The sequence below is a fragment of the Coregonus clupeaformis genome, chromosome 15 (genome assembly GCF_020615455.1).
Source record: "Coregonus clupeaformis isolate EN_2021a chromosome 15, ASM2061545v1, whole genome shotgun sequence".
Taxonomy (NCBI): Eukaryota; Metazoa; Chordata; class Actinopteri; order Salmoniformes; family Salmonidae; genus Coregonus; species Coregonus clupeaformis.
In genome coordinates, this window is record NC_059206.1 from 65,795,532 (window position 1) to 65,821,863 (window position 26,332).

The 26,332-nt window shown below is 42.0% G+C and overlaps 2 protein-coding genes across 4 annotated transcripts in view; one reads left to right on the top strand and one right to left on the bottom strand.

Annotated features, from left to right (window-relative positions):
- Positions 1-874: 874 nt before the first annotated feature.
- Positions 875-15,584, bottom strand: LOC121573291 (transmembrane protein 138). 3 transcript variants are annotated; one of them, XM_045225426.1, is made up of 5 exons: positions 15,467-15,584; positions 3,850-4,514; positions 3,442-3,613; positions 1,979-2,054; positions 875-1,581 (listed from the first exon to the last, which is right to left on the bottom strand). In XM_045225426.1, exons 2-5 carry the CDS (start codon positions 3,975-3,977, stop codon positions 1,463-1,465), a joined length of 495 nt encoding a protein of 164 aa, XP_045081361.1. In that variant the 5' UTR covers positions 3,978-4,514; positions 15,467-15,584; the 3' UTR covers positions 875-1,462. The 3 variants fall into 3 exon arrangements, with proteins under 3 accessions (XP_045081361.1, XP_045081363.1, XP_045081362.1); XM_045225428.1 differs by lacking the exon at positions 15,467-15,584 and adding an exon at positions 4,706-5,202; XM_045225427.1 differs by lacking the exon at positions 15,467-15,584 and having other exon boundaries at positions 3,850-5,202.
- A 9,666-nt stretch (positions 15,585-25,250) lies between these two features.
- LOC121573293 (CD151 antigen-like) overlaps positions 25,251-26,332 on the top strand; it is a 78,337-nt gene continuing 77,255 nt past the window's right edge. Inside the window, exon 1 of the mRNA XM_041885149.1 lies at positions 25,251-25,481. The gene's annotated coding sequence lies outside the window, so the exon portion shown is untranslated. The remainder of the gene's footprint in view (positions 25,482-26,332) is intronic.

A 26,332-nucleotide genomic window follows, 5' to 3' on the forward strand; every position in this document is an offset into this window, starting at 1 on the left:
ATTTTTTCGGGACGGGGCCACTCTGGTCTACTTATTGCCCCCGCCCCGCGGATGGGGTGCACCAGAAAGCGAGACATCTCACTGGCTAATGTTTTCTAGTCAGGGCGTATGGGGAGAGCGGGGAGGGGGCAGTAAGTAGACCAGAGCCACTGGTCTCACGCGGGAAAGCATGCTCACGCGAGAGAGGGAACGCCCACTTACACAGACAGGAACCTTGACCATTTTTTCCAATGGTAAACTGCCTGAGTAAGATATCTTTGTTTATCCACCATCCTTGCTGACACCTTCATAAACACAGGGCGGTGACATCACTGCTGTGAAAAACACTGGCCTGTGGGCTGTAGGCTAAAGACTCAATCCCTGATTAATCCCAGGTATAAGAATAGAGCCCTGTCTGTGGCTCCTTGAAAGCAAGCATGCATATGGTGTATTGATGTGTATATTTACTGTAGAGCACTATTTATGGGGTGGGTTAGGAGAGACGTGGTGATAAATTGACTGACACATCCAGTTTTACGTGCAGTAATATATATACTCTTACCTAGGTCTTTAGTCCCCTATTCTGAGACATACTGTAACTGCACAGCATACATTCTGTACACCCAAATTGTTTTTGGAGATTTTGCATGTGACTGTTTTACGGTTTGTTTTTTTCCATGAATAAATCCAGCGGGTTTTAGTGGGTTTAGGTCAATGCAATGACTGCATAGGGGCATAAGAAAAAGGTAAGCTCATTCACAATGCTGAGAGCTTGTGACATAAAGTGATGTGTCACATAAATGTGTGCTTATGCTGAGTGCACGTGTGTGATATAGGATTAACATTGGAAGTATTTACTGAAAGGAATACTGAGCACAGACAGGGTGTATCAGTGTGTGCATCGTCTGGGTTTTGTTTAATACATTTGTACAAAAAGCAGGACAAAAGTAAGCATTTTAAACACATAAAACATTGTTTTTCTTTCCAGTCATCTTCACAAGAAAATCTGGCACACAAACTCACAAATCATCCCACATAAAAAACAACAAAGACAATAATTGCATTGATAGCTAAATAACACAGACAAACCCAGTCACAAGGTTTCAAAGTGTGGAAAAAAATACTACTTGTTGTGTCAATGTCACATCAAACTATGAGTTCCCACATTTTAGCATCACAGTCATCTTGGTATAACATTCTGTCCATTAATCAAGGCCCTAAACCAGTTTGCCTCTTACAGTACAAGTGGCTTGCTGTATCCAAGCAGAATCTCATTTTTCACCCTCCTTGTTAAAGTTTACCCATGTCTGATAGAGCACAGAGGTCTTCCCTCTGGTTCTTCCCTCCATATAAGCCCAGGACTGTGCACTGTAGCGTCTATTTCAGCTCTGCACGTAGCAGTGTCTCTCTGTGTCCGGGGGACGGGGAGGGGTCTATTTTGGATCTGTCCATACCAGTTTCATCTCCACACACTGCTCTTTGCTCACTGGCGGGCCCTGGCATTGGCAAAGGCATCTCTGAGCCAAGGCGAGTCTTCATAGAGCCGAGGGTCACCCAGGTACTCTGTGGTGCGCTTGTAGAAGTAGTAGTACAACACGGACGCTGCACACAAACACACATCACACGCCAATGAAATACTGAAGTCATTTGGTTTTGAAACAGAAAAGACAACAACAAACAAACAACAAACTATAAATCCTCTTAACCAATTAGGAGATAAAGGGAATTAAAATCAGACCCATATGGCCCACAAGGGTCAACTTGGTATCTACCTACTACGCTATACAAATAAAGAGTGTGAGAGCTGTGTGTGTGTGTGTGTGTTCGTGCATGTGTGTGTGACTGATGTAGTACTACACACCTTCAATAAGTATTTACCATGTAGCATTGATCTCCACCTTTTTTGAGTCAATGAAGGCACCCAAGATGGATTGCGTTTCAGGCCTAAAAGGTTTCCTAAACTGTGTTTCAGTAAGAGTGTGACCAAAGACAGCCTCACCTATTCTTTGGAAGACAAAAATCACTTGGAGACCATCAGTCCACACATAGCGGTTCGATTTTAGCCAGCGTAGATTCTGCAGAGATAGACACAACCCAATGCATATTACAGTTTGAGGGATAGCATTATTTCACTAAAACATATAATAAACCATAAATTGATAGTAAATGATAATACACATGTAATAAACAATTCTGAGGCCTACAGAAAACTAGAAATTCCATATCCACAAAATAAGATATATTTTACACATATCAGGTTAGTGCCAAATGTCATTTCCCCCTTGGGATGAATAAAGTACACTCTCATCTCATTTGTGGCTAGGAGTGAATCCACCTATGACAAAAGCTCAGTCATAGTGGGCTGTCAGGGAGTTTCCTGAACATCACAGCTCAGGCTAAATCCCCCATTGCCTGTAAGAAAGATCAGTTCCTCTACAGTACTTCTCTCAAACCTCAAATTCACTGAATGTTGATCGTCAGGCTATGAACAGATCCTATACCTTCACACACGTGCATATTTCTATAATAACTAGAAATCAGAACTATCCCCATGAAAATACACACACACGCAGGCTTCACACATATATGCGCACATGCAGTATATACATGGACGTGCATGTGTCAGAATGTGTAAGCTACATTCTCTCTCTCTCTCACAACACACACACACACACAAAGGAAGGCCGTTAAGATCATCAACTGAGCCACGGACTGTTCACTCTGTTACCACCTGGCAAGTGGTATCGGAGCATCGGGTCTCAGAACAAGAGGCTCTGAGACAGCTAGCACCACCAGGCCATCAGACTGCTGAACAGCTAACCCTAGATGTCTACCTGCACAGAAGAGACTATTTTAACCTCAGAGATGATCTGCACTTTAGAGATTATTTGCACTGACTACCCACACATCCAACCCTTAAACAAAAACTTACACATCCATAAACACACACACACACACAAGCACCCACACACACTTGACATTTTTATATTTTAGTCATTTAGCAGACGCTCTTATCCAGAGTGACTTACAGTTAGTGATGGTGGGACAACCACATATGGTGGGAAAATCACATATCTCAGTCATAGTAAGTACATTTTTCCTCAATAAAGTAGCTAATCACAAAGTCGGTGCTAGTAGGGGGGGAAAAAGTCAAGTGCGAGTGTTACACACACAGTCAACGCTGTTGTTCTATTAAATACTATTTATTCCACTGCTAGACCAAGTCACTCACTGCCCACTTTATATTTGTAAATGCAGTGTAAATACAGTCCATTTTTACTATGCATACTACCTCTCTTACTTGTTATTTTTGACTTGACTCTTTTTATTGTTGATATTGACTAATGTACTGCATTGTTGAGGGAGCTAGCGCATTAGCATTTCGCTGCACCTTTCATACCTGCTGTAAACTGTGTATGTGACGAATAAACTTTGATTTTAATTGACACACACACAGCGTACCATGATCCAGGAGTGTAGGGAGATGCTCAGGGTCAGATAGAGGGCAGAGAGCAGCAGCAGGGCCCTGAAGCGTTCCAGCAGCAAGGACACCAGGCCCACCTGGAACACGTAGGTGTTGAACAGCATCAGCAGAATGATGATCAGGTTAAACAGGATGGCTATGTCCTGGATACTGACCGAGAGAGAGAGAAGCTTCCATTTAGTTACAGTTACGTTAAAACGAATGAAGACACACAAATGAACACACCCACACTGTGCTGAGTGACCAGAGTTGAGAAACACTGCTTTTTACATTGTGTCAATACCCTTTTTCTCCCACTCTTTCTACCGCTTAAATGAAGAAGCTTTAAATCATTAATTTACATCAGAGTCTACCCCCTGGCTCTCCCATCCTTCCCCGGGTCTTACATGAAGAGCACCAGCTGGACGACGGGCGCGGCCCTCAGCAGCTCGCTGAAGGAGTTGACGAACAGGTCAAAGGTCAACAGGCTCAACTGGATCAGCAGCACCAGGGAGTAGTTGTTGGTCTGCAGCATCTCCGGGCCGAAGGCTGGGCGCCCGGGCTGTGTGCGGCTCCAAGGAGGATCCAAGGTGGCGCACACTCACATACACATGCAGACTTGGAAACATACACACTAACTATACAGACACCGGTGCACACATGCAGAGGTGCCAGCTGCCAGCTGCCGGCTTGAGCTTCTGCACGGCAGCTTGATGTGTCCAATATATGTGTTTATGTAGAGCAGATGCAGGTGTAGTGGGTTTGTTGTTCCTAATTAAGGACTATTCCACTGATTGAGGAGGCCTGCTATCGGCCAGAGACATTGGAAGAGCTCGCTGAAAATGCTATTGTTAGCTATCAGCATGTTGAAAGTGGAGAGGGTCCTCTTTCCAGCCCAAAATAATAGTTCCAGCCCACAGTAAAATTGTTGCAGCACACAGTTCCTTATGGCATGGTGTTAGCTTTGAACACCTACAGGCAAAGTTGACAGTCGCTTTCCAATATGGTGTTCTACCCGCATCACCTTTCTACTGGCTGTAAATCCATTCCACAGCTATATTCAACAGAGACTCTGTAGTAGAGAAAAAGGGAGTGAGCAGAGAGTAAACAATATACAGTGGTAAAAATACAATCTGTAATAACTTAAACAGCAGAATCAAATGATCCAGGCAGAGTTTAAAAAACATTATTATAAGGAGAATGTGTGAGAGGGAGACATATGAGAGGGATTAATAGTCTTGGTTGACCCAACTTTGTTTTTACATATTGTAGTGTTACACAAGGTCACTGAAGGGGAAAGACTGTTACATAGACAGGCAGGCAGGAGGGCAAGCAGGCAAATTACAGGTCAGGACCTGGATTAAAAGTTGAATTTCACTGAGTGGAGAAATCTTCACTGTGAACTATTCCCCTTCTTACTGTCACTACCTGGAGCGTAGATCTGTTTTCCAAACACAAGTACACACGCACGCACACAAAGGGTTACTCAAAATACTTAATATGACTATGTTGCATGAACATCCAGTACAGTATCACTGAGTGGTCCAATCTTACGCATCTTAATCAGTCTGTTTTTAATTTCCCAAAATACGAATACCCTAAACTGGTCTAAATGTGACATGACATGTGTGGATGTAGAGCTATAAGGCCGTGTCCAGACTTAACAATTCATGCAGCTTTAGTATTCTGATCATAGCCTTCTGATCACGGAATTCCGAACGCGTCATGCATCTACACCTACATTTAAAATGTGTCTACTGTGTCCGGATTCCCTTTTCTCGTGCTACATTCAAATGCCAGTATGCATTCTACAAATGGTGGAATAGGCTAAATATGATAATAAGACAACAACTGAAGACTAACTACTGTAGCAAAATAGCCAGCTAACCTCTGTAGCTAGCCAGCAAGCAATGCTAAAGGGATCGCAACGGGTTAGCATAACTCTAGCCAAACAAAACAGTATTTTTCTAAATATTCGCTAGCTGGCTAGCATTTATGAGGCCAGCAAACACATTCCTCACACGCTAGGATTTTTTTTTCCAACAGAGGTTAGCTGGCTGCTCAGCTACAGCTGTTAGCTACTTCCATCAGTTGTTGTTGTTGTGTTATTATTATATTTAGCCTCTTCCACCGATGACATCGCCCACTGTATGCACTTTCGATAACCTGATTGCATCCAGACTGAGGAGAAATCCGCACACAATGCATCCCTGACCACCTCCTGAAGTGGTCAGCCAGATCTGAACACAATCTGACCAAATAGCGACATCTGTGCATTGAAAAGACGGGTCTAGACGCAATCTTCGTATTCTGATAGCAGACGTCGCATGTAAGTGTCAAGTGTAGACACGTAAGATACAGTACTTTCTACATTGTAGAATAATAGTGAAGACATCAAAACTATGAAATAACACATGGAATCAAGTGTTAAACAAATCAAAATATATTTTATATTCTTCAAAATAGCCACCCTTTGCCTTGACGACAGCTTTGCACACTCTTGGCATTCTCTCAACCAGCTTCATGAGGAATGCTTTTCCAACAGTCTTGAAGGAGTTCCCACATATGCTGAGCACTTGTTGGCTGCTTTTCCTTCACTCTGCTGTCCAACTCATCCCAAACCATCTCAATTGGGTTGAGGTCGGGTGATTGTGGAGGCCAGGTCATCTGATGCAGCACTCCATCACTCTCCTTCTTGGTCAAATAGCCCTTACACAGCCTGGAGGTGTGTTTTGGGTCATTGTCCTGTTGAAAAAAACAAATTATAGTCCCACTAAGCGCAAACCAGATGGGATGGTGTATCGCTGCAGAATGCTGTGGTAGCCATGCTGGTTAAGTGTGCCTTGAATTCAAAATAAATCACAGTGTCACCAGCAAAGCACACCCACACCTTCACACCTCCTCCTCCATGCTTTATGGTGGGAACCACACATTCAGAGATCATCCGTTCACCTATTCTGCGTCTCACAAAGACACATTTGGACTCATCCGACCAAAGGACAGATTTCCACCGGTCTAATGTCCATTGCTCGTGTTGCTTGGCCCAAACAAGTCTCTTCTTCTTATTGGTGTCCTTTAGTAGTGGTTTCTTTGCAGCAATTCGACCATGAAGGCCTGATTCATGCAGTCTCCTCTGAACAGTTGATGTTGAGATGATGTGTCTGTGGCATTTATTTGGGCAGCAATTTCTGAGGCTGGTAACTCTAATGAACTTATCCTCTGCAGCAGAGGTAACCCTTGGTCTTCCTTTCCTGTGGCGGTCCTCATGAGAGCCAGTTTCATCATAGCGCTTGATGGTTTTTGCGACTGCACTTGAAGAAACCTTCAAAAGTTCTTGAGATTTTCTTTATTGACTGACCATCATGTCTTAAAGTAATGATGGACTGTCATTTCTCTTTGCTTATTTGAGCTGTTCTTGCCATAATATTGACTTGGTCTTTTACCAAATAGGGCCATCTTCTGTATACCACCCCTACCTTGTCACAATACAACTGATTGGCTCAAACGCATTAAGAAGGAAATAAATTCCACAAATTAACAAGGCACAACTGTAAATGTAAATGCATTCCAGGTGACTACCTCATGAAGCTGGCTGAGAGAATGCCAAGAGTGTGCAAATTTGTCATCAAGGCAAAATATATTTTGATTTGTTTAACACTTTTTTGGTTACTACATCATTCCATATGTGTTATTTCATAGTTTTGATGTCTTCACTATTATTCTAAAATGTAGAAAATAGTAAAAATAAAGAAAACCCCTGGAATGAGTAGGTGTGTCCAAACCTTTTACTGGTACTGTACATGGCAAATACTTTATGTTGACGATTTGGCCCTACGCTCTAAATATTCCATGGCTGACAAGATACAAATAACTGGCATCATATTTGGGTCTAAATGATGTTGTCTTTCCGTAGGTGTGCCTGATTTGGCTTGCCCAGCACAATAGCACCCATGGGATAGTTCTAAAAGCGCAAACCCTCCCCATCCGACACTGACACCAGGTGAGCTAAACCAAGTGCACCTAAAGTAACTGAAAAAAACTATTGACCCAGGTCTGACTGGTACTGTCTGTGTCCAAACTAAGATCACTTCTTAACAGGGTTGGTTTAGGCACTACATAATGTAATTTAATTAATTAAAGTAACCTGGCCCATCTCGACACAATTAACAAGACCTGACCTTTTGCACCTTGTAAAAGTCACTTGTCTGGTCTGAGTGGCACAATGGCAACCTCACCGCCGCTGTCACCCACTGAGTGTGTTTCACAAAGGGGACAGGATTGTAACTGGATAAGCCTGTGTGTTATGCTGCCCCATGCGATGCTCACAGAAGTAAGGCCCTGTCCAATACGGACACTGGGGCCTCAGAGACTTGAGGGATTAAACTATTCACTCGCTCAGTCATGCTGTAACCAGTCATGGCCATAACTAGTCATCGCCATGCAGTCTAGTGTACTTCCACCATGGGAATTGGAGTTAAGGCCTTGGGTGTTATGACTTAGAGATAGTGTTTAGTGCCGACATTGGATGCCCCAGTGAAGGGGAGAAGTAATCCAGAAGTGGGAGCATTCTTTAAGACAGACAATTAGGCAATTCTTATACCTTTCTCCTGAAGTATGCACTCCTGCACTCCTCCCCACACATTTAAAATAATTGAATTGGTGTAGCTATATGGATTTTCCCCACCCTATTTCTTACACCAATTTCCTCTCAAATCCATTAACGGAAGTGATCAAGTGCTGAAGATCATTGGGACTCAGAGATGGTCTGCTTTATACTATAGCATGGCATACTGGATTAAGACCATTGACCTAGCCTAGGCCACTCCAGCTGCAAGAGCAGAGAAGCCTATACATAACCATGACCCCATTAACCTATACATGTGTTTACCCTTTAATCAACCCCTTCTGTTAGAACAGGGGTGTCAAACTCATTTTAGCTCAGGGGCCACATGGAGGAAAATCTATTCCCAAGTGGGCCGGACCGGAAAAATCATGGTATATATAACTTAAAAACAACAACTTCAGATTGTTTTCTTTGTTTTAATACGATCAACATACAACATAAAGCTGGAGCCTGAGGACAGTGTGTCCAAAATAGTACAAGCACAACATCACTATTAATCATAAAACACGTCAAGTTTTTTTGAAAATTCTAAAGAAAAAGAACACACAAACACACAATTCCTCAGTGATTAACAGAACTGTTTCACAGATCACAGAACTATATCAGGGTGTCATTTCTCAGGCAGAAATGTAGATAAAAATAATGAAATCCTGTTCCCCAAACAAGTGCAAGAACCACAGAGTCAATAATAGGTTAAATATACAAATAAAATAAAATAAATTAAAAACAATAGCACATCAACATAAAAACATATAAACATAAATCTGAAAGCGTTGCTCAAACTCCCGTAACAGTCCAGTTATTTTATCTTTGAACCGCTTCATGTCTGCCACATGTTGGCACACATTTTTCAGACAGGGGAAGTGAGCTGCATCACCACCGGCAAGTTGCGTCTCCCACAATGACAGCTTCAACTTGAAAGAACGTATGCTGTCATAATACTGCGTGACAACTTTGTTGCGCCCTTGAAGCTGTTTGAGTTATTCAGGTGCTCTGTAACATCCACCATAAATGCAAGGTCCTGCATCCATTCTGCGGAATGAAATTCTAACACTGGTTTGCCCTTTTCTTCCATGAACTGTTCAATTTCTTCTCGTAAATCAAAGAAACGCCTCAGCACAGCACCTCGGCTTAACCATCTTACCTCAGTGTGGTATGGCAGGCCATAGATGTGGTCTTTCTCTCTGAGAAGGCTGTCAAACTGACGGTGATTCAGGCTTCTGGATCGGATGAAATTAACAGTTTGGATGACCACCTTCATGACGTTATCCATCTTTAATGACTTGCAACACAAAGCCTCCTGGTGCAAAATACAGTGAAAAGTCTAAAAATCACGTCCTCCATTTGCAGATTGCACTTTCTCTCTGAACTTTGTCACAACGCCTGCTTTTTTCACGATCATTGAGGGCGCACCATCTGTAGCCAGGCTGACAGCGCGGGACCAGTCCACTCCGACCCTGTCCAGCGCGCCCGACGAGTGCAGTAAAAATATCAGCTGCTGTCGTTGTATCTGTCATCGGCACCAACTCCACAAACTCCTCGGTGACGGTCAATGTGTCATCAACTCCGCGGATGAAAATGGCCAGTTGTGCAACATCTGTAATGTCCGTGCTTTCATCAATTGCAACCGAAAACGCAATAAATGACTTTACTTTTTGCTTCAACTGGCTGTCCAAATCCACTGAAAGATCGGAAATCCTGTCTGCAACTGTGTTTCTTGTCAGGCTGATATTTGCAAAAGCCTGCCGCTTTTCAGGGCACACAATCTCCGCTGCCTTCATCATGCATGTTTTTACAAATTCACCCTCACTTAATGGTTTTGAAGCCACTGCGATTTCATTAGCAATGAGGTAGCTAGCTTTCACTGCAGCGTCACTGATGTCTCGGCTGTGAGTAAACACAGACTGCGGTTTCTTCAGACCCGCCAACAGTTCATTCACCTTCTCTCATCTCCGCTGTCCTTGAAAGTTGTCATATTTGTCGGCATGAAGACTCACATAGTGGCGACGAAGGTTATATTCTTTCAGCATAAATAGGATGACAATTTTTCTTGGAACACTCTGCACTCTGCGTCCACTTTTCTCTTTTTTGACAGAGACATATTGGGGCAATGAGGGTGCCAAAGCACATAATGTTAAAAGTAGAAGCCGTAATAAATATCGCGGGCAAAACAAAGTAGCTCATTGGCTGCACGTGCTTGACCTACTTGCTCTGCCCCGGTATAAACAGTTAGCTTGCTTAACACAATTGCTATTGCGCCATCCAGTGGACGCAATTGGAACAGCAGTTTATTTTATTGAAAAATTGCAGCGCATTTTTATACTTTACAAAATTATTATTATTAATATATATATATTATTATAATATTTTTTATCATCTCGCGGGCCGGATTAAACCCGTTTGCGGGCCTGATCCGGCCCGCGGGCCGGACGTTTGACACCCCTGTGTTAGAAGGACCAACATAACGATCATGTTGATGTTGACTTGTGACCTCTTACTTTACAGTCATGACATTCAGTACAATGATACCTACAGTAGTGGTATTTAACTAGTATTTATGCTGTAGTCTTGCATTCACTCTGCCTGGTAATCAAGGCTTCAAGTGTTGTGGCGTCCAAGTGTAAAAATAATGACCACACCAGGCTATTATCTGTACTATACAGAACAAAAATATAAATGCAACTTGTAAAGTGTTGGTCCCATGTTTCATGAGCTGAAATAAAAGATCCCAGAAATGTTCTACATGCACAAAAAACATATTTCTCCTTTACAAATATAATCCATCCACCTGACAGGTATGGCATATCAAAAAGCTGATAAAACAGCAAGATCATTACACAGGTGCACCTTGTGCTGGGGACAATAAAAGGCCACTCTAAAATGTGCAGTTTCATCACACAACACAATGCCACAGATGTCTCAAGTTTTGAGGGAGTGTGCAATTGGCATGCTAACTGCAGGAATATCCAAATCAAATCATATGTACTTGTCACATACACCAGAGCTGTTGCCAGAGAATTGAATGTTAATTTCTCTATCATAAACTCTGGATAAGAGCGTCTGCTAAATGACTAAAATGTAAAATGTAAATAAGCTGCCTCCAACGTTGTTTTAGAGAATTTGGCAGTACGTCCAACCTGCCTCACAATCGCAGACCACGTGTATGGCATCGTGTGGGCGAGTGGTTTGCTGATGTCAACGTTGTGAACAGAGTGCCCTCCATGGTGGCGGTGGGGTTATGGTATGGGCAGGCATAAGCTACGGACAACGAACACAATTGCATTTTATTGATGACAATTTCAATGCACAGAGATTCCACCGCCATCACCTCATGTTTCAGCATGATAAAGCACGCCCCATGTCGCAAGGATCTGTACACAATTCCTGGAAGCTGATATGTCTCAGTCCTTCTGCATACTCATCAGACATGTCACCCATTGAGCATACAGTGCATTCGGAAAGTATTCAGACCCCTTCACTTTTTCCACATTTTGTTATGTTACAGCCTTATTCTAAAATGGATTAAATAGTTTTTATCCTCATCAATCTACACACAATACCCCATAATGACATAGCAAAAACAGGTTTTTAGATTTCTTTGCAAATGTATAGAAAATAAAAAACTGAAATATCATATTTACATAAGTATTCAGACCCTTTACTCAGTACTTTGTTGAAGCACCTTTGGCAGCGATTACAGCCTCGCGTCCTCTTAGGGTCGTTGTCCTGTTGGAAGGTGAACCGTCGCCCCAGTGTGAGCGCTCTGGAGCAGGTTTTCATCAAGGATCTCTCTGTACTTTGCTCCATTCATCTTTGCCTCGATCCTGACTAGTCACCCAGTCCCTGCTGCTGAAAAAATATCCCCACAGCATGATGCTGCCACCACCATGCTTCACCGTAGGGATGGTGCCAGGTTTCCTCCAGACGTGACACTTGGCATTCAGGCCAAATAATTCAATCTTTGTTTCATCAGACCAGAGCATCTTGCTTCTCATGGTCTGAGTCCTTTAGGTGCCTTTTGGCAAACTCCAAGTGGGCAGTCATTGTGCCTTTTACTGAGGGGTGACTTCTGTCTGGCCACTCTACCATAAAGGCCTGATTGGTGGAGTGCTGCAGAGATGATTGTCCTTCTGGAAGGTTCTTCCAACTCCACAGAGGAACTCTGTAGCTCTGTCAGAGTGACCATCAGGTTCTTGGTCAACTCCCTGACCAAGGCCCTTCTTCCCCGATAGCTCAGTTTGGCTGGGCGGCCAGCTCTAGGAAGAGTCTTGGTGATTCCAAACTTCTTCCATTTAAGAATGATGGAGGCCACTGTGTTCTTGGGGATCTTCAATGCTTTACCCTTCCCCAGATCTGTGCCTCTGACATGCACTGTCAGCTGTTGGACCTTATATAGACAGGTGTGTGCCTTTCCAAATCATGTTCAATCAATTGAATTTACCACAGGTGGACTTCAATCAAGTTGTAGAAACAGCTCAAGGATGATCAATGGAAACATTTTGACATTTTAGTCATTTAGCAGACGCTCTTATCCAGAGCGACTTACAGGAGCAATTAGGGTTAAGTGCCTTGCTCAAGGGCACATCGACAGATTTTTCACCTAGTCGGCTCGGGGATTAGAACCAGCAACCTTTCGGTTACTGGCACAACGCTCTTAACCACTAAGCTACCTGCCGCCCCATAGCGGCAGGTAGCCCCACAGGATGCACCGAAGCTCAATTTCGAGTCTCATACAAAGGGTCTGAATACTTATATTATATATATATATATATATATATATATTTATTTTTTTATATACATTTGCAATCATTTCAAAAAAACATTTGTTGCTTTGTCATTATGGGGTATTGTGTGTAGATTCATTCATGTGAAATCCATAGATTAAGGCCTCAAATATTTATTTCAATTGACTGATTTCCTTATATGAACTGTAACTCAGTAAAATCTTTGAAATTATTGTATGTTGCGTTTATATTTTTGTTCAGTAGAATAAGCCATTTCAGCATGGTATACCATGCCTATGACTTCACTCTACAATTGTCAAGAAGGCTTCATGACCACTAACCCTATCGCCTCGATCAGACCGACAGCGTCATTGCATCAATGCTGCGTAAAATAAGTTATTTATTTGTAATAGAACAGTTTTACTGGATATCTATGCAACAAAAGTTCAACATTCACCCTTTGCTACTATTTCTGTCAAGTCTACGCATACAATTTGATGCACACGTTGGCTATATCCAACGTATGTACCACACAGAACACAGAACTCTGCAATGCAATGCTGCAAGGGCAAACACAGAACTCTGCAATGCAATGCTGCACTGTCGGCGCTAGAAGCACAAGCATTTCGCTACACCCGCAATAACATCTGCTAATACACGTGTATGTGACAACAAAAATTGATTTGATTTGAAATTAATGTACTTCTGGTGTACCAAAACGCTATGACACTGTCGGTCTGATCAAGGCGTATCTGTTTGTCTGTCAATTAGTCAACATCGGCCATGCCCCTGTGTTTCACGCAATAATGTGACATGCCTGGATTTTAACCTTTATTTATAGCTTTTCATCAAACTGTCCCCTATTCTTTTCAGACAATTGCTTTCATTTTGTGGTGCAGTTCTCATTTCTGGATAAGGCTTAAAATACAGGATACAATTTTGCTATGTCACATGATTGCGCAAAACATAACTTAGTCATATCATCCTTGGCCAGTCAAAGGCTGCGTTTACACAGGCAGCCCAATTCTGATATTTTTCCCAATTAGTGGCAAAATATCTAATCTGATGGGTCAAAAGACCAATTAAGTGGTAAAAGATCAGAATTAGGCTGAATGCATAAACACAGCCTAATTGGTCTTTTGACCAATCATATCAGATCTTTTTCAGAGCTGATCGGATTGGTCAAAATACCAATCACTGAATAAAATATCAAAATTGGGCTGCTTGTTGAGTAGACAGGCACAGTGTCCACTGTCTCCGTCTCATTGACTGATACAATCAACCAATTATGGAGTGTTGTAGCTACTGCAGCTTGTGACAAAGCCAGGTAGACTACTATAGTCCTTACACTTGCTGCGATGGTATCCTGTGAGGCTGGCTCACTGTCCCAACAAGCTTCCTAGTGACTCCACATGGACTCTAATGACCTGAGACGGAATGGACATATTTATAGTCTAACACTGTGGCAGGTGTGAGGTGGATTAGGACTAGTTCCACACACAAGACTCTAGGCCAAGCATGGCTGGGCCGATGCACAAACTGTTGCTATAGTTGTAACCTAGTAAACTTACTCACAGTTGCACTTGAACAGTGACAAAGCCTAACTTCCAATCAACTGTGCCCAAGAATAACAATAGGCTACACTTTGTATCATTATAATTTGATATACAGAAAGTTGATGTCATAAGACAAAGATTGTAATTACATTTTGAATGTATTGATTTCTTTTCCCTTCTGATTGGAAAATGAATGAGAAGAATGTCACATAGCAACTCTCATTCAAACAACCAAACACTTAACTGTAAGCAGGGAGCCAAAAGCTGCTGGTTACAAGCCAAAAAACAAGCCATCTAGCCAAGCCAAGTAAGGTTTACTATTGTCATTGTGCTGTTAAAATGTATACTGAACAAAAATATAAATGCAACAATTTCAAAGATATTACTGAGTTACAGTTCATATAAGGAAATAAATCAATTGAAAAATGATTTAGGCCCAATCTATGGATTTCACATGACTGGGTAGGGGTGCAGCCATGGGTGGGCCTTGGAGGGCATAGGCCCACCAACTTGGCAACCAGGTCCACCGACTGGGGAACCAGGCCCAGCCAATCAGAAATAGTTTTCCCCCACAAAAGGGCTTTATTACAGACAGAAATACTCCTCAACACCACCCTCCCACTCCTGAGACAATCCCTTGTATTGTCCCCAGCACAAGGTGCACCTGTGTAATGATCATGCTGTTTAATCAGCTTCTTGATATGCCACACCTGTCAGGTGGATGGATGATCTTGGCAAAGGAGAAATGCTCACTAACAGGGATGTAATCAAATTTGTGCACAACATTTTTGAGAAATAAGCTTTTTGTGCATATGGAAAATGTCTGAGATTTTTTTATTTCAGCTCATATTTTTGTTCAGTGTAGTATATGAGTTAGTTAGGCCTACAACCTTATATTGACATTGTACCTGATAACGACGTTGTCAATTTTTGCTTTCCGGCTTCTGCCGTGTTTTCAAAGTTGGCAACAAAAAGATTGTGAGGGCGAGGTAGTTAATCTCATTAAGAAGCAACTTGACAGCTTGTTGTCTACACAAAATGATGAGCAGTAGTGTAAAGTTTAGGATATCCTGAAAACCACAATATTGAAATCAAACACATTATAAAATATAGCTAGTACCTGAAATGTCCCTTTTTGAGATTTTGAAGTTCTCTATCTGGAGTCTACTCGCGCGTAATTCTCTCCATATTATGCACGCTCTCTCGACCATCCACAACACAGCAGTGCACAGACGGTTGGCACATACCCAACCTGCGCGTCTCCCTTGGTGACAGGTTTTTTCCGCGCTACATCCCTAATAGAAGGGCATTTATTTTACCATGGAACAAGCCTCTGCAGCCGTTTTCTATTGCAAACAAATTGCGCTCCAAATGTAATAGGCAAACAGCCTACTTCAACGACCCTTCTGTGTTGCAACAGGAACAACTTGGCTATTATCATTTAATAGATCAAAATTAAAGTAAGATAAACAAAAAGGTATCTTCATGGGGATTTCAAATGTGATTTGGTATTTGAAGGTCTGTTTGCAAATATCTAAAACTTAATATCCTTACATTTCAGATGATGCTGACAGTAACTTTGCATATAGCCGTCCCTATATACAAGATTACGGTAATGCATTACATGAAACCAACCAATGGTGTACCATTGCCATCTAGTGGCAATACAACGTTTAGAATTGAGTAGGCTTTGCTCAGTACATTTAGCATTCAAGGATACTAAATTGTGTATAAGAAACATTGATGCACATGTTACCCCATTTCAAGTCAGTGTAATTTTACAATAAAGCAAACAGTCATATCTCTTTTGAAATTAAATGAACATAGAGCATAATAGTATGATATGGGATGTCGACCAAATGAAAATATTATGTGCAAAAGGTCAGTCCCAATAATTATGAAGATGCCATGATACTCAGAGTTCCAAATGTTGGCTCCCATACACCCTTATATCGTTTCCTTATATGGTTAGGTGCATATCCTTTTATGATTGACAAACTTATTTTGTGTTTGCCTGCTTACTTTTAGTATATCATATTGTGTTAACTTTTCTTTGAAAGATCATGAATCAGTAGCAAGTCATTTCCATGTAAAATGACCCATGAGTACCAACATGTGAAGTTCATAGGAGCATGTCAAAATTGGGTGTCAAATGAAACCTAAGAGTCTATATTATTAATAAATTAAGGCATATACATTTTCCAACCATTTTCCATCCTAAAAATGTGGAATAAGCAAAGGCTTTGATTTCTGGTCAAACAGATGGAAAAGGGGTCTTAGAAAACAATTACCAGAAAAAGTATATACATCAAAACTAAGTAAAGGCCCCTGCCAACTAATATCAACACTTATATTTAGTGTTGGATACATTTTTCTGCCTTCTGTAAGTTTAAGAAACATTGCCTTGTGCCTTGGAATTCTGTTACCAAAAACCCACATGTCTTTAGGATATGCTTTAATTTCTCTCCCTCATGAGGAGGGAGGATAATGAAAGTTCACAGAAGGAACAAGTAAAAGTAGACCTATCAATTAGGTATAGTGTTTTTACTGATATCAATTTTGTTTATAAATTAATAAGTGGTTAATACTCAATTCCGTTGCCAAATCGGTAATCGAATTTCCGAAAAATCTGTAACGGAATATCTGCAGTTAAATTGGCTACGATGGGAAATCATAGTAGTCACAAACCACAGTTTTATTCACAAGTTTGGACAGTAAAGTACTGCAAAGTAGAGTACAGTAAAGAAAAGTAGAGTGTAGTTCAATACAATAGAGTAGAGTTCAGTACAGTACACAGCAGAGCACACTGGAGTTGAGTACACTATAATGTATTGTACTGAACTCTACTGTACTGTACTCTACTGTACTAATCAAATCAACATTTGTCACATGCGCTGAATACAACTGGTGTAGACTTAACCGTGAAATGCTTCCTTACTAACCCTTCCTAATGATGCAGGCTTAAAAAATAAATTACAAAAATTACAATTGTAACAAGAGGAATAAAATACAAAAACATTGAGCTACACTGAACAAAACTATGAACGCAACATGTAAAGTGTTGGTCCTATGTTTCATGAGCTGAAATAATAGATCCTAGAAATGTTCCACAAATTTGTGCACAAATTTGTTTACATCCCTATTAGTGAGCATTTCTCCTTTGCCAAGATAATCCATCCACCTGACAGGTGTGGCATATCAATAACCTGATTAAACAGCATGATCATTACATAGGTGCATCTTGTGCTGGGGACAATAAAAGGCCACTCTAAAATGTGCAGTTTTGTCACGAAACACAATGCCACAGATGTCTCAAGTTTTGAGCGAGCATGCAATTGGCATGCTGAGTGCAGGAATGTCCACCAGAGCTGTTGCCAGAGAATTTAATGTTAATTTCTCTACCATAAGCCGCCTCCAACGTCGTTTTAGAGAATTTGGCAGTACCTCCAACCGGCCTCACAACCACAGACCACGTGTAACCATGCCAGCCCAGGACGTCCACATCCGGCTTCTTCACCTGCAGGATCGTCTGAGACCAGCCACCTGGACAGCTGATGAAACTGTGGGTGTACACTACCGAAGAATTTCTGCACAAACTGTCAGAAACCGTCTCAAGGAAGCTTGTCTGCATGCTCGTCGTCCTCACCAGGGTTTTGACCTGACTGCAGTTCGGCGTCGTGACCTACTTGTGGGCAAATGCTCACCTTTGATGGCCACTGGCACGCTGGAGAAGTGTGCTCTTCTTGGATGAATCCCGGTATGGTGTCGTGTGGGCGAGCGGTTTGCTGATGTCAACATTGTGAGCAGAGTGCCCCATGGTGGCGGTGGGGTTATGGTATGGGCAGGCATAAGCTACGGACGTCGAACACAATTGCATTTTATCGATGGCAATTTTAATGCACAGAGATACTATGATGAGATCCTGAGGCCCATTGTCGTGCCATTCATCTGCCGTCATCACCTCGCAAGGGTATACAATTCCTGGAAGATTAAAATATATGGCCTACATACTTACCAGACATGTCACCCATTGAGCATATTTGGGATGCTCTGGATCGACATGTACGACAGCGTGTTCCAGTTCCCGCCAATATCCAGCAACTTCGTACAGCCATTTAATAGGAGTGGGACAACATTCCACAGGCCACAATCAACAGCCTGATCAACTCTATGCGAAGGAGATGTGTCGCGCTGCATGAGGCAAATGGTGGTCACACCAGACACTCACTGGTTTTCTGATCCACGCCCCTACCTTTTTTTTAAGGTATCTTAGCCGGCCGCGACCAGGAGACCCATGGGGCGGCGCACAATTGGCCCAGCGTTGTCCAGGGTAGGGGAGAGAATGGCCGGGAAGGATGTAGCTCAGTTGGTAGCGCATGGTGTTTGCAACGCCAGGGTTGTGGGTTCGATTCCCATGGGGGGCCAGTATGAAAAATAAAAAAATAACGTATGCACTCACTAACTGTAAGTCGCTCTGGATAAGAGCGTCTGCTAAATGACTAAAATGTAAAATGTATTTGTGACCAACCGATGCATATCTGTATTCCCAGTAATATGAAATCCATAGATTACAGCCTAATGAATTTATTTCAATTGACTGAGTTCCTTATATGAACTGTAACTCAGTACAGTCTTTGAAATTGTTGCATGTTGCGTTTATATTTCTGTTCAGTGTATATACAGGGAGTACCAGTACCAGATCAATGTGCAGGGGTATGATATGTACATGAAGATATGTACATGAAGGCAGGGTAAAGTGACAAGGCATCAGGTAGCAGAAGCATATGATGAGTGTAAAAGTGTGTGTGTATGTGTGTGTGTGTTGTGTGTGTGCGTATGTAGTGTATGTGAATGTGTGTGGGTTTTGTGTGAGAGTGTCAGTGTAGTGTGTGTGTGTGAGTGTGTATATAGTGTGTATATACAGTGCCTTCAGAAAGTATTCATACCCCTTGACTGAATTTGTTGTGTTACAGTCTGAATTATAAATTGATTATATTTATTTATTTTCTAACCCATCTACACACAATAACAAAGTGAAAACGTGTTTAGACATTCTTGCAAATGTATTAATAATGAAATACAGAAATATCTAATTTACATAAGTATTCACACCCGAGTCAATACTTTGTAGAAGCACCATTGGCAGTGATTACAGCTGTGAGTCTTTCTGGGTAAGTCTCTAAGAGCGTTCCACACCTGGATTGTACAATATTTGCCCATTTTTTCAACACTTGCCCATTATTATTTTCAAAATTCTTCAAGTTCTGTCAAATTGGTTGTTGATCATTGCTAGACAACCATTTCCAGGTCTTGACATGGATTTTCAAGTAGATTTAAGTCAAAACTGTAACTCGACGAACATTCACGGTCTTCTTGGTAAGCAACTCCAGTGTAGATTTGGCCTTGTGTTTTAGGTTATTGTCCTGCTGAAAGGTGAATTCATCTCCCAGTGTCTGGTGGAAAGCACACTGAACCAGGTTTTCCTCTAGGATTTTGCCTGTGATTAGCTCCATTCCGTTTATTTTGTATCCTGAAAAAACTCCCCAGTCCTTAACGATTACAAGCATACCCATAATATGATGCAGCCACCAGTATGCTTGAAAATATGGAGAGTGGTGTTGTATTGGATTTGCCCAACTATCTATTCAGAACAAATATTTAATTGCTTTGCGATATTTTTTGCAGTATTACTTTAGTGCCTTGTTGCAAACAGGATGCATGTTTTGGAATATTTGTATTCTGTACATGCATCCTTCTTTTCACTCTTTCATTTATGTTAGTATTGTGGACTAACTACAATGTTGTTGATCCATTCTCAGTTTTCTCCTATCACAGCCATTAAACTCTGTAACTGTTTTAAAATCACCATTGGCCTCATGGTGAAATCCCTGTGCAGTTTCCTTCCTCTCCGTCAACTGAGTTAGGAAGGGCGCCTGTATCTTTGTAGTGACAGGGTGTGATAAACCATCCAAAGTGTAATTAATAACTATACCATGCTCAAAGGGATATTCAATGTCTGCTTGTTTTTTTTACCCATCTACCAATAGGTGCCCTTCTTTGTGATCCATTGGAAAACCTCCCCTGGCTTTTGTGGTTGAATCTGTGCTGGAAATTCACTGCTCGACTGAGGGACCTTACAGATAATTGTTAAACACTATTATTGCACACAGAGTGAGTCCATGCAACTTATTATGTGACTTGTTAAGTAAATTTTTACTCCTGAACTTATTTAGGCTTGCCATAACAAAAGGGTTGAATACTGAAAACATGACTCAAGATATTTCAGCTTTTCATTTGTTATTAATTTGTAAACATTTCTAAAAACATAATTCCACTTTGACATTATGGGATACTGTGTGTAGATTAGTGACAAACTCTGAATTTAATAAATTTTAAATCCAGGCTTTAACACAATAACAATGTGGAAAAGTCAAGGGGTGTGAATAGTTTCTGAAGGCACTGTATAGTCTTGTGAGTGGTCATAGAGTCAGTGCAAGATAGGGTCAGTGCAGATAATTTAAGTAACAATTAATTAAATACAGTGCCTTCGGAAAGTATTCATACCCCTTGACTTTTTCCACATTTTGTTATGTTACAGCCTTATTCTAAAATGTATTAAATAATTTTTTTCCCCTCATCAATCTACACACAATACCCCATAATGACAAAGGGAAAACAGGTGTTTTGAAATGTTTGCAAATTTATTAGAAATAGAAAACATATACCTTATTTACATAAGTATTCAGATCCTTTGCTATGAGACTCGAAATTGAGCTCAGGTGCATCCTGTTTCCATTGATCATCCTTGAGATGTTTCTACAACTTGATTGAAGTCCACCTGTGGTAAATTCAATTGACTGGACATGATTTGGAAAGTCACACACCTGTCAATATAAGGTCCCACAGTTGACAGTGCACGTCAGAGCAAAAACCAAGCCTTGAGGTCAAAAGGATTGTCCGTAGAGCTCCGAGACAGGATTGTGTCGAGACACAGATCTGGGGAAGGGTACCAAAAAATATCTGCAGCATTGAAGGTCCCCAAGAACACAGTGTCCTCCGTCATTCTTAAATGGAAGAACTTTGGAACCACCAAGACTCTTCCTAGAGCTGGCCGCCCGGCCAAACTGAGCAATCGGGGGAGAAGGGCCTTGGTCAGGGAGGTGACCAAGAACCCGATGGTCACTCTGACAGAGCTCCAGAGTTCCTCTGTGGAGATGGAAGAACCTTCCGGAAGGACAACCATCTCTGCAGCACTCCACCAATCAGGCCTTTATGGTAGAGTGGCCAGACGGAAGCCACTCCTCAGTAAAAGGCACATGAAAGCCCGCCTGGAGTTTGCCAAAAGGCACCCAAAGGACTCTCAGACCATGAGAAACAAGATTCTCTGGTCTGATGAAACCAAGATTGAACTCTTTGGCCTGAATGCCAAGCGTCACGTCTGGAGGAAACCTGGCACCATCCCTACGGTGAAGCATGGTGGCAGCATCATGCTGTGGGGATGTTTTCAGTGGCAGGGACTGGGAGACTAGTCAGGATCGAGGGAAAGATGAACGGAGCAAAGTACAGAGAGATCCTTGATGAAAACCTGCTCCAGAGCGCTCAAGACCTCAGACTGGGGTGAAGGTTCACCTTCCAACAGGACAATGACCCTAAGCACACAGCCAAGACAATGCAGGAGTGACTTCGGGACAAGTCTCTGAATGTCCTTGAGTGGCCCAGCCAGAGTCCGGACTTGAACCCGATCTAACATCTCTGGAGAGACCAGAAAATAGCTGTGCAGCGACTCTCCCGATCCAACCTGACAGAGCTTGAGAGGATCTGCAGAGAAGAAAGGGAGAAACTCCCTAAATACAGGTGTGCCAAGCTTGTAGCGTCATACCCAAGAAGACTCAAGGCTGTAATCGCTGCCAAAGGTGCTTCAACAAAGTACTGAGTAAAGGGTCTGAATACTTATGTAAATGTAATATTTCAGTTTTTTATTTGTAATACATTTGCAAACAATTCTAAAAACCAGTTTTTGCTTTGTCATTATGGGGCATTGTGTGTAGATTGATGAGGGGAAAAAACGATTTAATCAATTTTAGAATAAGGCTGTAAAGTAACAAAATGTGGAAAAAGTCAAGGGGTCTTAATACTTTCCGAATTTACTGTATTTAGCAATCTTATGGCTTGGGGGCAGAAGCTGTCTCTGAGCATGTTGGTCCGAGAGCTGATGCTCTGGTACTGTTCACCGGACGGTAGCAGAGTGAACAGTCTATGGCTTGGGTTGCTAGCGTCTTTGGCAATTTTTCAGGTCTTCCTCTGACATCGACTGATATAGAGGTCCTGGATGGCAGGGAGCTCGGCCCCATTGAAGTACTGGATGTCTGCATCACCCACTGTAGCACTTTACGGTCAAGGGTGGTGCATTTACCATACCAAGCTGTGATGCAGCCAGTCAAGATGCTCTTGATGGTGTAGCTGTCAAACTTTTAAGGATCTGAGGGCCCATGCCAAATCTTTTCAGCCTCCTGAGGGGGAGGAGGAGTTGATGAGCCCTCTTCACGACTGGACCATGTTAAATCCTTAGTGATGTGGACGCCAAAAAACTTGAAGCTCTCGATCCGCTCAACTACAGCCCTAACGATGTGGACGGGGGCGTGCTCTCCCCTCTTTCTCCTGTAGTCCACGATCAGCTACTTGGTCTCACTGACGTTGAGGGAGAGGTTGTTGTCATGGAACCACACTGCCAAGTCTCTGACCTCCTCCCTGTAGTCTCTCATCGCCGTCGGTGATCAGGCCTACCACTGTCGTGTTGTCAGCAAACTTGATGATGGCATTGAACTTGTGCGTGGCCACGCAGTCGTGGTTGAATAGGGAGTATAGGAGGGGACTGAGCACACACCCTTGAGGGGCCCCCATATTGAGGGTGAGCATGGCGGAGTTGCTGTTGCATATACTCACCACCTGGTCCGCCAGTCAGGAAGTCCAGGATCCAGTTACAGAGGGAGGTATTCAGTCCCAGGGTCCCCAGGTTGGTGATGAGCTTAGAGGGGACTATGGTGTTAAACACTGAGCGGTAGTCAATGAACAGCATTCTCACATAGTTATTTCCCCTCTTGCCAAGGTGGGAGAGGGCAGTGTGAAGTGCAATTGAGATTGCGTCATCTGGGGATCTGTTGGGATGGTATGCGAATTGGCATGGGTCCAGGGTGTCTGGGTTGATGGTGTTTATCTGTGTCATGACCAGCCTTTTCAAAGCACTTCATAATACAGATGTGAGTGCTACAGGGTGATAGTCATTTAGGCAGGTTACCTTGGAGTTCTTGGGAACAGGGAATATGGTGCTCAGCTTGAAACATGTTGGAATTACAGACTGGGACAAGGAGAGATAAAATAATTCTGTGAAGACATTTGCCAGCTGGTCTGCGCATGCTTTGAAAACGCACCCTAGTATTTCGTCTGCCCCGGAGGCCTTGCAAGTGTTAACCGGTTTAAAAGTTTTACTCACATTAGCCACATGAGCGAAATCACACAGTCATCCAGAACTCAGGGGCTTTCACGCAACACTCAGTGTTGTATTCCTTGTATCGAGCATTAAATGCATTTAGCTCGTTCGAGAGTTCTGCATCAATGGGCATTTCACGGCCGGGTTTCCCTTTGTAATCCGTTATCGTCTGCAAGCTCTGCCACATATGACGACCGTCGGAGCCGGTGTAATCGGATTCCACCTTCCTCCTATATTGTCTTTTTGCATGTTTGATGTTGGAGGTCGTAGTGGGCCTTCTTGTATGCGTCCATGTCCGTGTCCCATTTCTTGTAAACGGTAGCTCTAGTGTTTAGCCCAGAGTGGATATTGATGTGGTAAACTCCTCAATGCCTTCGGATGAATCCCGGTAAAAGTGACGTAGAACGGTTATAAGACTCCCTCCGTTAAAGTCTTCGCCCACCAGAAAAGCTGCTTCTGGGTGAGCGGTTTCTTGCTTGTTTATGGCCCCATACAGTTTGTTGAGTGTCAGTGATGTTGGCTTGTGGAGGGATGTATACAGCCGTGATGAAGAACTATCTTGGTAGATAAAAGGGTTTGTAGCTTACCGTGAGGTATTCTATATCAGGTGAGCAAAAGCTTGTGATTTCCTTCACACTGGAAGCAGCGCTCCAGTTAATGTTTATGAAGAGACACACTGTACTCTACTGAGCTCTACTGTGCTGTACTTTGATGTCCAAACTTGTGAAACAGAGACCTCTATGATTGGTTCAGATTTGGTCCGAACCAGACCAACCAAATTAGGTCTGGTTTGGGGGCAAAGCTCATTAAAATAATAGCCAGTGTGCAGAATAATACCCAAATATGCAAAGGAGGATATTGCATATTTATACCTTTATGTACCTATTTAGGATACATCACCATGAAGAGAATGACATTCATATCCATAATTATGCATTTCTGTGTACAAATCAGGGACCCATGATTAAATTCAGTTACTGCAATTCTGTTACCTGGTGTAAATCCTGTTCACTAACTGTAGTTCAATAAGCAAAATAGAGTCAATATATCATGTCATAGCCAGCTGACACCCCATTCTTTCTGCAGACATCCTTGAATGTTAAGCAGATATTTAACAACATTTTCAGAAAACGTGGACACACAGAGGAGGGTGATTTTACTGAAATTCTGTTAACAAAATTTGCATCTACACAGTTCTTCCAGTAAATGTGTTGTTTATGTAACATTTCCAGTGTAAATTATTAAAACTAGTCCTTGTGCATAGAGTTGTAGCCTATGGTTTGTTAAACTTTGAAACCAATGGTTTTTGTTTGACATACCTTTAAGTGAAAAATCTGCCTCGGCGCAAATCCGTGTCAATGGAATTGCCCAGCAGCAACCAGGAACAGAACTGTTCTATTGCGCCACAGGGCAGAAAAAGTGATTGGGTGGAGTCGACACGACCTACTTACTGTACAGTCACAGACCCCAGTAGACTAGCCACTCACTAGTTTAGCATTTTGCGCTTCCCTCTCTCTGGTTTGGAGTATTGAAGGAATCCCTGAAAAATAGAGTTCGGAATGAAAACGACCAAAAACGAGTTTTAAACATCTCTATCTGTTATTTTGGATACATCAACGCCTTGCTACTCGTAACAACACAGCCGCAGGTAGGTACTGAGCAGCGGCTTCAAGCTTGTTACTTTGTAACACATTAGCATGTTCGACAGCAACAATGTTGCAATTCACAGAAAAGTTCAGTTAAACGTACCGTTTTGGATTCTAAGGCAACCTATTTAATTATTTATTGTTTTAGTGATACCAAGCAGGGTTCAAATGTAAATTTGAACCTTTTACTGCGGGAAAATGATTGTTGTCTAGCTAGCATGTAGGCTAGGTTAGCTCACAGGAACACAGCAATTCTATTTTCTTTGTGAATCGGAGATATGCAGTCAACTGCTGAGATTAGGTATGCCAAATATTCTTTAGAACAGGTATACTCAACTAGATTAAGCCGCGGCACGATTTTTTCCTTGAGCAGATGGTCAGGGGGCCGGAACATAATTACAAATAAATCGAGGGCTGCAAATTGACCGCAAGAAGCCCAAACAGATATAATATTTGACTAAAACATTAACATTTCAAATCTTGCTTACATTTGTATACGGTCACTTACAGTGCCTTGCAAAAGTATTCATAATGCTTTACATTTAATTGTGTTACAAAGTGGGATTAAAATATATATAATTGTCCTTTTTTTTTGTCAACAATCTACACACAATACTGTAATGTCAAGGTGGAAGATTTTTTTTTTATTTGTTTTTTTTGGGGGGGGGATTAATACACAATTCATAACTGAAATATAGTCGTTGCATAAGTATTCATCCCCTTTGTTTAGGCAAGCTTAAATTAGTTCAGGAGTAACATGTGGCTTAATAAATCACATAAGGTACATGGACTCACTCTGTGTGAAATAATAGGGGTTTACATTATTTTTTTATGACTAACTCTTCCTCTGTCC